Here is an 11,297-nt window from a genome sequence, read left to right on the forward strand (position 1 = left end):
TTAGTTTCTCTGTCCAGGAGAGGATGGGAGAAGGAGAAGGAGAAGATGGTTCTGCTTCAGAAGACGAAGGGGAATTAGCAGGTGTTTCTATCTCAGAGGATGCAGATGCAGAAGAAGGAGTGGATGCTTCTATTATGGGAGATGGCACGGGAGCAGATGGAACAAAGGCATTAATGTAGTCAAGCCAATCAGAAGAACAAATATTCGCCTTTTTGGCTAAAAAGGAAGGGGTGTACCCTTGTGCTTCTTCTGGACGCTGGGCAGGGTGCATTATCTTCATAGGCATGGAAGAAGTATACCAAGCCACAAGCAGATTCTCCTCCAAGCTACGTCGAAGGTCAATGGGCACGTAAGGGTAGACCACTGAGCTTCGAGCGTAGGAGGGAAACTCCAAGGGGTCAGTAAACTCAACAAAATGGTGATTGATTCGCTCCCTTAGATCATAAGTCTCAGGAGTGGACCAGTTTGTCCAACCAGAAGCTCCAGAGGATGAAGAGGTCACAGTTTCATCCCATGCAGAGGTCTGTGAAGAAGAGTTTCCTAGATCCATATTTGCAACTTGTCGAAGCAAAGGCTCGAGGGTAGTTCGGTCAGAATACAAAGGGAGCTTAGGGGAAGAACTCTTTGTATCTGTAAGTTTGTAAACCAAGGGATTAAAGGCAATGTGTTCATAGTCCAAAGGTTTATAATCTGCAAAAGCCTCCATTACCTGAATATAGAAGGGCGGGTAAAGGTGGCTAATGAATGCGTGGAGGTTCTTTCGAGGGGGAACAACATCACTCAAAGGCTCTTCATATGCTTGATCAATAGAAAGGGAAGTTGATGCAGCCATAGCCTGTTCGAATACTAAGGTATTGGGATGTTTGACGAGTTAATGCAGATGATCTCCAAATGGATGACGGTTGTGTTTCCAGAATATGGACTCCATACACGTTCTGGAAGCGCGGGAAAACTGCAATCCACTAATATCACCAAGTATTGGGTATATTAGTGCGGGGGGTAATGTTGGCTACATATTTTGTAAAAGCCAGTTACAGTTCGACACGTGGCATAGTAAGGGTAATAAAGGAAGATTATTCAAGCCTTTAATCCTGATCGTACACGTGGCAATAAATATTGGTCCTCACATGATCTGAGTAACACTAGATCAAATAACGGGATGCAAGATGACGTGTCTTCAACGGTTACTCGTATTCAAATCCAGTACAAGAGGGAAGCTCAACTGCCAGTAATGGCGTAATGGAGCTACTTTTAAGGAAGCATGATCAGTGATCATGGAGGAGCTGTTCGACGGATCGAAGTGCAGTTCGAAGGTCATCACTGACGAGTATAAATAGCAGAGCAGCCCCCAGGAAAAAGGACGAACTCAGATCATACAAACCAGTCATTTACTTCATATATTTTCTTTCCAGTCATTTACATTTCCAGTCTTTAAATACCTGTTCTTTAAATACCTGCACTTTAAATACTCGCACTGCACTTCAATTCATAGGAGTAGCTTCAAGTAGATTCAAGTAGATTGCTGTTGTAAACCTCTCCGAGGCTGAGTTCGAACCATTGTAAGTGTTCATTTTTATGAAATACTTCAATTGTTCTTCATATTACCGTTATTTCTCTTAATTTCTCCTAATTCAAGCCACCAGTAAAAGTCCTCTTCATTGAGGCTGAAAAGAACTAAAACACAATCGTCTGATAATTGGTTGGCAATCATAATTTCTGTAAGGACTGATTGATCCTTGCTGGCATGCTCACATTTACAAAACTACCCTTCGAAAAGCCAAAAAGCCAACAGGTGTATCTAAAAAAGTAAAACAATTGTTTAAAACTTAAAAAGTATTCGCTAAAAATAAAAAATACGAAAAACAAAAAAAACTCAATTTCTAGAAAATTGAATTCAGAAAATTAAAATCAAACACAATAAATACTTTTTGTAGAGTTTTTGAGAAATAATAAAATGAGTGTTAAGTGATAAATGCTCAGGAATAATACTCTAATATTGTATTTGGTTAAGAATTTGAGAAAAGATTTAAAAGGAAAAATAAAAAATATAAATAAAATATGAATAAAATATAATTATACTTTAATTAATTTCACACACATTTTTTTTCTCCATTCTACTTTTCTTTTCAAATCACTCAACCAAATCCAGCGTAAGACTACCAAATAATTACTCTTATAAAAAGCAAGAGAAGAGAAGGATGAAACATGTGGCTGCTGTGGGCGGAACTACAATGCTCCAAGAGCACACAATAATTTCTTAAAAACTTACGGTTCGAATCGAACCCTAAATTCGATTCAGTAGTTTGGAGGAGCGTTTATGGTGAGACTCACGAGGGCGGGGTTCTTCCCCTGCAACGCTTCCAATCCCGCCCTTTCACATTCCCATTCCCATTCCCATTCCCATTCCCACCTACTAATAATACTACTACTATCTATGAAAAAGGGCAAGAAAAAAAAAAGGAAAAAAAAAAGGAAAAAAAAAAAAATTGATTTGGACTCTCGGACTCCAGAGTCTGCGATGGAGAGATAGTCAAAGCGACAGAAGTTTCGCAACATCTACAACGCACACGCCATGACGCGAAGACCTGTTTAATAATAAATTATACTAGTAGGTAGATATGTAGAAAGAAACTCATCTATAGGAATTTCATCTCTTTTTTTATTTTTTATTTTTTATATACCAAAATTTAGATGTTCTTTGGCGGAGACGAACAAGGTCAAGTCTTTGCATTGCAGGTATGTTTTGATTTTCTCTACTTCAATTATCTATCTATCTATCTGTTTCAATGTCTGCAATGTTTTCAAATTTGATTTCTTTCTATTGCGTTTGTTAGTTTGATTTCTGGATTGTATTTGTTTTGCCTTTCAAATTGTGATTGTTGTTGGCGTAAAGATTAATATCCTCTTCTCTCTCTGTCTGTCTGTCTGTGCTTGAAGAGATATTATTCATATTTGAATTTGGACAGTTAGTTACACAGAAAGGGTAGTTTAGGTATAAACAAAAACTGTGACCAAAAAAAAGGGTCTCCACCAAAATCAAAAACCCTATAGATAGATACTACAAGTGGTGGCGGCCCAATACCATCATTTTATTTCTGTGAAATAAGACTGTTAAAGGTATGATTGAATTCATCTGAAAACTAAAACATCATATCAACATATATATATATATACATATATATAAAACCCTGAATTAGGGCATAACTGCCCTTACTCTTATGTAACTGTTCTTGTGGGCATTTTTGAAAAAGAGAAATAAATCTGTGACATCCGCACTAACTCAGTGTTTGCTTTATATAATTGTAGTATAAATAGTATAAATAATATATATATATATATATATATATATATTTCTGCAAGGTAGCCTGAGATAATTTGTGGCCTAAAGTTGCAAACTTCTAATATTAATAGTTAACGTATCCTGTACACACGATAAATAATACATTATTGACACTCATATATATTCACTTGGTCTCTCTTCATATGATATTCACTCTCATTTGTTTCCATTTTGTCAATGGATGTTTCTATATTTACATAATATAATTTTGATAGAGCTGTAATCAAGTAAGTTATTAACATTTTTTTTATGGATTGAGGATTCTTTTTAGGGCCTTCATTGTGGGGCTTTAAAATTTCATAATTTTTTTGATTTATGATATATAGTAAACATATCATACAAAAATATTTGTTCATCAAAACTTGTTGGTTTTATCCTTAAAAGCTTCCACTTTTCTCAACATTGTATCTTTTCTTCAAAGGAGATTGTGAGCCTATTCTTTTGATAGTTTGAATGATAATAGTATGAAGAATAGGACTTTCCAGTTCCTATTAAGGTTTTTTTTTTGTGTGTGTGGTACATTTCAGGTACCAAGAGACATAAGGAATGCTAAAGGACAATGCAACTCTGACTCATATGCAGACTGATTCAAGAATAGGAAACTAACCTCACAGGAAAGTTTTGAAGTCTTTAACATAAATAGAACTTTTCTAATGGCCAACAGCAATGAGCAAGATGCTCTCCTACAAACAGATTCAACTCTGCGGTCTTATGCTGATTCAATCGAACATCCTGCCAAGGACCATGCAGAGCAAGAAAAGAAGACAAGAATGAGAAAAAAGATTAGTATGATGTCTAGTTATAATGGACATTGCTTGTCTAGGACCAATCACATAGATATTATCTCAAATCTGAGCCAGTCAGATGAATACCATGAACGGAAAATTTATGATAGGCGAGATAAAATTCAAAGTACAGTTGAAGATTTTGGATTTTCTGCGAGAGAAGAATCTAGAACTCATTGTAGTAAAAGTCTAATTACATCTTCCTTGGAAACCAATGATAATGTAGAATCTCTGGCTGCTTCTTCATCAGATTTGGTACAAAAAGAGAAAAAGTTTGAACATGAGTCGGACCAAGCAATAGAAAGATCTTCTGTTTATGAGCAAAAAACCATTGAGGTAACTTTAGCAGACAGAAAGAGTGAAAGGAACCACCCTTCCTGTGATTTGGATGCAACTGAACGTGCTTGTTTAGCTGTTCTTAACAGAGAGGATAACTTCGTGGAAGTTTCTCATCCTTCTCCAGAAAGACTACCTGTTGCTTGTTTGAGGAGAAAACTTCTTATCCTTGATTTAAATGGGCTGCTTGCAGATATAGTTTGTCCCCCACCAAAGGAGTGTAAAGCAGACACAAACATCTCGAGACGGGCAAGTGAGAATTGAGCATTGAATGTTATTTGAGGCGTTATTGATTAAAACCTTTTCCATTTATAATTTTGCAGGCATTGTCCATGATTGATCTTTTCAAACCTAATGTAGTAATTTATTTCCTGTTTCAGTTTTCAAGAGACCCTTTTGTAATGATTTTCTGAAGTTCTGCTTTGAGAGATTTGACGTTGCCATTTGGTCTTCAAGAACTAAGTGCTCTTCAGCATTTTCTCTGATTATTTTTATTGATTATTTCAACTAACCATTTCTAATTCCTATAAACAGCTATTTTATTTTATTTTTTAAATTTACTTATTGCCTCCTTGCTTTATTTTCTGTGGTTGTTGCTCAAAATATGCAGGAAAATTATTGATGGAGTGGTTGATTATTTGTTAGGAGATATGAAGTGTAAGCTGCTGTTTTGTTGGGTAAGCACTTCAAAGTTGCTTTATTTTGATTATTTCTATTACATTATACCATCATCATGGAGATTGATATTTATACCATCATCAATCTCCAATCAATCTCCATGGTTCTCAATATATATATATATATATATATATCTCACAATTTTGCTAAAAATGGGGCGACTTGTGATCTGTATGTGTTGATTTTGCAGGATATATCCCACTGCACAGGGACAGGGTTCAGAACACTTGAAAACAAGCATAAGGAAGTGGTCTTTAAGGAGCTGAGGAAACTATGGGAAAAACAAGACATTAATCTTCCTTGGGAGACAGGATATTATAATGAATCAAATACTTTATTGTTGGATGATTCTCCATATAAGGCCTTGCTGAATCCTGTAAGCTTGTCACCCTCACTCTTTGCTTTGTTTTAGTGGATCTTCTTCTAAATTCCTCTTGGTCCTTTATTTATGCTCCTTACTCTGTTATTTTGTTTTTTGTGTAAATATTTTCTAGATGCACACTGGAATCTTCCCCTATTCGTATAACTTCAAGGATAGGAGTGATAATTCATTAGGTGAGTTATCTTCAATCTGATCCATAATTTTTTCTCTATCTTCTTCTTCCTCTGTCTTCTTATTCTTGTCTGTGAAGAATGGATTAACATGACTACTTAATTGAATTGTTGATCCAATCATTCATACAACTTGTGCAAAGAAATTCCTATTATCAAATTATACTAAGAACTCAACATTGATTGTATGAGAACTACCAACTTGTTAGATGATCATTCTTCCAGTCATCCATCTTTATCCATCAGAAATTTTTGCTATTTAATTTGTGTTTGACGAAGCAAATTTGTAAAATAATGCCTTTTCCTTCAGGTCCTGAAGGTGATCTTCGAGTTTATCTGCAAGATTTAGCTACAGCTGAAGATTTTCGGAAGTATATAGAGGAACATCCTTTTGGTCAAGTGGCCATCGATGAAACAAGCTCATCTTGGGCCTACTATCGTAAGATTATCTCCAGTCCCTCACTTGTATCATCCTAGAGATAGTCTGTAGTATTTTTAGATTCGATACTGAGAAACTATGTGGGGAGTATTACGGATTACTTGCTATGACTACCACTGAGGTGGGAGTTGAGCTACATCTTTTTTGAGTTCATATTTATTGCCCATTTTTAAGAGCTTGTTCGTGATTTGCATTGTAATTTAATTTTTGACTTTTACTGTGTTGAGATGGAAGAAGTTTCTGTTTCAATGTCGATTTTTTTTTGGCTTCGGTTCACATGTTGTCATCAGATGTTGTATTGTGTAAAAGATACTTCGTTTTTTCTTTTTTTTTTGGTACTGGTTATTTCATTATACAGACTTGATTAGTATCTCTTGTGGAGCCATTTGCTTCTGGATTGCCCTTCTGCTTATGAAATTGATATATTGTGAATTTTGCAATTTTTATTTTATTTTAAATTTTACTTATATATTTTTGGGGAAAGTTTGGAAATTTGACTTTTCTTTTATTTATTTATTTATTTTTCACTTTTCTTCTTGTTCACCTGCAAATCTCATTACTGATTATTTTTAAGAAATGACCATTCTATCTCATTTCAATTAAACAGAGCATAATATGTCATATTGTTATTAAAAACAGAGTTGATTCAATTTTTGGATGATTATGGACTCACTTCAAAAAGCCTAAGTCCATAGCTGAACTATCCACCCAACCCAATAGGATTGACTTTCCGGCCCAGCCCAGCCCAGCCCAGATTGGCCCATTCAAATTGTTGGGTTGTGACCCCAGCAACAAACCAAAGCTGAGCCTAAATGATATTCATCATGCTTTGGTGTAGTTTACTGAAATTACTTATAATTTTTAATTATATTGTTTTTATTTTAAGATTCTACGTCAATGTGTCATGTCTATGTCAAGGACTCACTTCTATGTCAATGTGTTTGATGTTGCTTTGCTTATAACCTATGTGACATAAACAATTTAAATAAATTTAAAAAAAAGAATTATTTTTAATTTGTACTTTTTATTATCAACTTTTAAACTCAACAAAAATTACACCAAATTGGATCTTCACATCATGACAAGAGGGCATGAGTAGTCTTGTGGATAAGATTGTACTCTAGTTAGTCACTCAATAATCTACAACTTTTTCTACTACATCAACAACATACGACTTATGGGAGGGGGAGGGGGATTTGTAGATAAGTGGGCTACCCTTATTCTTTCATCACCTTATTGGGTGGGGGGAGTGTGCTACCCTTTATTATTTCATGGAAAGAGAGTGTACTATAAAACTACTAGGGTGGTCCTACGTTGAAGCAAGCTGTTGTATGTACTTCCAATAATACCTCTCAAATTTGTCTTCAATAGCCCTCATTGTGTGCAAGAGGGAAGTGGCTATGTCAAAAAAAATTTAGGAAAATTTTCATTAATTTTCACTTTGTTTTGTTAGCGCACAATTTCCAATGTATGAGAGCGAATGTGGGTGGAAAGAAATTCAAAAGCTGTAATTGATAACTTCACTGTTTTTTTGAAAGAATTATAGACACACTTCAATTATTCTTTATTTAGGCCATCTCCAACAGTACATCAAACCCTGCATCAGATTTGAAATTTGATGAAAAAGTCATTTTTTCTCACTCCAATAGTTTCACCAAATAAATATCAAAATGAGAATTCGCCAAACGTTTCACCAAAATGAGAATGCGCTGGGTCTTTTATCAAAATACTATTCATTACCGTTGTATTTTCATTACCGGATGACCAATAGGATGACCAATTTTTCCAAAATTTTATATAGATTTTACACTGGGAGGTCGACCCCCGGATGACCCTCAAGCTTGAAATTTGAATCAAGGCGTCAAAAGTACCTGTGGAAATCCATCTTGTTCAAAATCAAAGCGTCAAAATCCTTACCCAGGCATATACTTGAGGAACCATGGCAAAATCCATATTACAAAGCGTCAGTTGAAGAACTTGAGGATTTTGCCATGAGCAATCTCCCTCCCAGGCATATACTTCTGGGTTGTTTTCAGAACCTGTGGAACAAGATACAGGAAAAAGCTCAGTTTTATCTTCAGTTGATGAACTTGAGGATTTTGCCATGCGTAAGGAAAAAGCTCAGTTTGAGGATTTTACCTGTGGAAATTTGAATCAAAGCGTCAAAAGTACCTGTGGAAATCCATCTTGTTTCTGAAAAATCAAAATCAAGATAGAAAGCAAATCAAATGTTACACTCAGATCACAACTTAGCAATGTCTACTAACAAATAAAAGGTTTTGACAGGAGTAATCAGGAAGGAAAAAAAAAAAAAATTCATTAGCCTTACCGGTCGACCAACCGGACGACCCCTTTCCTTTTGGTGTACACCGTTGGAGCTAGCCGTATCAGATTAAGAAAATCAACTATTTTTTACTCAGATTTGATGAAAAAAGTAATGAACCGTTGATGCTCTTACATTGTTTATTTGATTTTCTTCTAAGTAATTTATCATTAAGAATAAAAGGTACACATCTTTCTTCATAACCCTACCATTGTTGGCTGTTGCAAATCCCTAGCCAACACCACCACTAGCCATTGCGAACCCCATCACCCCGAAGCACCACCATCACAAACACCACCACCGCAAACCCTGTCTATCGTTACTGTCAATTGTTAAACTACTAGGATTGAACAGGTAATTGAAATATGAAAATAATAATCAAATAAATAATATTTGTTCGAAGATTAACTATTGAATGGTGGTGTTTGCAATTGCAATCTAGTATCTCTGTGATGATGGTGGTAATCGAAGAAGGAGCTAGTAATGGGTTGTTAGGGAGAGAGGTGGTGGCAAGTGGTTAGGATTATAATTCTGAAGTTAAAGATATGAGTTTTTTTCTTTCTTTTTTTTTATAAATATTATTTGTATGTTTTGAGCAAAAATTAAAATTCAACTAAAAAGAACGGTAGTGTGTAAATTGAAACTTTCTTATATCAGGGTTAATATTTTAGTAAAAAGACCTAATTAACTTTCTTCTTAAAAAAATAAATGTTTGGTTTGATTTTTAGACGAGTTTTTGTTTATTTTTAGTGAATTTTTATATATATTTTAATCAATTTTTTTGTACTTTTTTAAATTTATCTAATTAAAATGTATCTAAAAAATAAAATAAAATAATTAAAATATTCTAAAAACCACTAAAAATAGGTAAAAAGTCAAAAATATAAAAATAAAAATTATAGGGCTAATGTTTTATGAAGAGGATAGGCCCAAAATCACATGCAGATGGTATAAAGCATATGTAATATGAATGATTGCAAAGTCGTACCTGTGGCCTACACAGTTGCCTACCCATATCTCATGAGAAGTTATTCAATAATTTTGAAATATAATTAGGTGGTATTTTGAAAATATTGTAATTAGTGTAAGAACCGATTTAAGATTTTATGTTGATTCATGGGCAACAACCATTGCATTTTATGATTTTTATTTAATATTATTATTATTATTTTATAATCAGATATTCGGATTAGTTTTCGTTCATCTTAACTAATTTTGAAATTTTGAAATTAATAATTGAACAAATCTCTAGCAGTTTTTTAAGGTGACTTCAATTCGAAATTTCAAATCATATTCATAGATTTTTGCGGCTTGATATCAAAATTTATGATGGGGGTGTTTAGGAAGATGGTTGGATTAATAGTCTATTAAAAGATAAAATAGACTAAAATAGTTAAACCAAATATCACATTCAATTCATAATCATTTTATTTTTTCTTTCACAACGATCAAATCAATTAAAAAAAAAAAAAACTAACTTTCCAAACATAAATAAAATGAATAACTAACTAAAATAATAATCAACTTCTCAAACAAAACTAATGTTTAAGAAAAATGTTTGAGGCCACAAATTCTGTTGTTCAAATGGTCCGAAACTGTCAAAACGACGTCGTTTTGCATTTAAAATGACGTCGTTTTGATAGTTTCGGACCATTTGAGCCACAAAATTTGTGATCACCTAACATTGCTGAATGTTCAATAATTGATCGATATCATAGCCACGTAATGCCAAAGTCGCTGAATGATTTTTAAGGTTTTGTCATTTTTTTCTTCTATGTACGGGCTAGTAGGTGTTGACTCTCTAACCAACAAGAGAGAATGATCTAACTTCATCATATTTGCCAATTGAACCAAATTTTTGACTAGATCTCATCAACTTACACACTTGTGTCTCCCCAAATTCATATAAGACAGAGATAAATGTACATACGGGTTACATGTGACCCGATTCTTCCTATTGGGCTGCTGAGAATAACATCATAATCTTATGTTACTATTGGGGTGGTGATCTAGTAGAGAAGGCATCCTTTTTTACAGGGGCAACTCAGGTTCGATTTTTGGAGAGGAGCGAAATATCGGTCCTTCCAATGGCTCATTCCAGAAACCTCGCTCTGTACTCCGATCAAAACCTGAGCTCATTTGTGGCGTATAGTTGAATTCTACTGGTATCTCGGTGGTAGGTCCCTTCTTATGGATTAGGTTAAATCAAGCTCACAACCGATTACTCCGAAGCCTAAGCCCATAGATGCAATGACGTCACCTCAAGGCATCCTTTTTTCTCTTTCAAAAAAAAAAATAAAAATCCTAGGCTACGTTTTGGCTATGATTTAAAATTTTTTTTTTTGTTATTTAAGTAAAAAAGAAAAAAAGTTAAATCATTTGGACACATTTTTTCTAGTGAACAATTATGAAAAAAAAATAATGTTTTCAACAAGATTTATCTTTATTTAGCAACACTGTTAGAAAAAAATTAATTTTTTCTTACTTTTGTTTTTAGTGAAATTTTAAAATTTTCATTAATTTTTTAAAATTTATTTTGAGTCTTTCTAATTTAGAAGGATCTAAAAAGCAAATTTTTCTTAGAAAAATTTTATTAAAAAAATCACTAAAAAAAAAAAAAGATAGTAAAAAAAAAGTCAACTTATTTAAAATTTTCCAATAACAAAAAAATTAAAAGCTTTTAGCATTTGTTAAAATCATCAACTTTTTTTAGCAATAACCAAAAAATTTTTAGTTACGATGATGGTGGTTGCAGGGTGGTGGCCCAATGATTGGGCCGGAAAGGGGTGATGGGACTGGGGCTAGAAAAGGGGGTGGAGAAAAGGGGTGGCAATAGGTGGTGGT

General features: G+C 34.0%; 1 protein-coding gene across 3 annotated transcripts; it reads left to right on the forward strand.

The window, feature by feature from the left end:
- The first annotated feature begins 2,169 nt into the window (after positions 1 to 2,169).
- On the forward strand, positions 2,170 to 6,502 carry LOC114291211 (uncharacterized). 3 transcript variants are annotated; one of them, XM_028235261.2, is made up of 7 exons: positions 2,170 to 2,736; positions 3,868 to 4,714; positions 4,842 to 4,923; positions 5,072 to 5,138; positions 5,330 to 5,515; positions 5,634 to 5,694; positions 6,002 to 6,502. In XM_028235261.2, exons 2-7 carry the CDS (start codon positions 3,994 to 3,996, stop codon positions 6,166 to 6,168), a joined length of 1,284 nt encoding a protein of 427 aa, XP_028091062.2. In that variant the 5' UTR covers positions 2,170 to 2,736; positions 3,868 to 3,993; the 3' UTR covers positions 6,169 to 6,502. The 3 variants fall into 3 exon arrangements, with proteins under 3 accessions (XP_028091062.2, XP_082723582.1, XP_082723583.1); XM_082867457.1 differs by having other exon boundaries at positions 2,287 to 2,612; XM_082867456.1 differs by having other exon boundaries at positions 2,182 to 4,714.
- Positions 6,503 to 11,297: the final 4,795 nt, after the last annotated feature.

Source organism: Camellia sinensis, chromosome 4 (genome assembly GCF_055761805.1).
Source record: "Camellia sinensis isolate YWXY chromosome 4, ASM5576180v1, whole genome shotgun sequence".
NCBI classification, from domain to species: Eukaryota; Viridiplantae; Streptophyta; class Magnoliopsida; order Ericales; family Theaceae; genus Camellia; species Camellia sinensis.

Bases quoted from the DNA above. Each gene is read 5' to 3' on its own strand.
- LOC114291211 (XM_028235261.2), top strand. From the start codon at position 3,994: ATGGCCAACAGCAATGAGCAAGATGCTCTCCTACAAACAGATTCAACT. The intron at 5,139-5,329 runs GTAAGCACTTCA...TTGATTTTGCAG, and splicing joins GTAAGCTGCTGTTTTGTTGG to GATATATCCCACTGCACAGG. The intron at 5,516-5,633 runs GTAAGCTTGTCA...AATATTTTCTAG, and splicing joins ATAAGGCCTTGCTGAATCCT to ATGCACACTGGAATCTTCCC.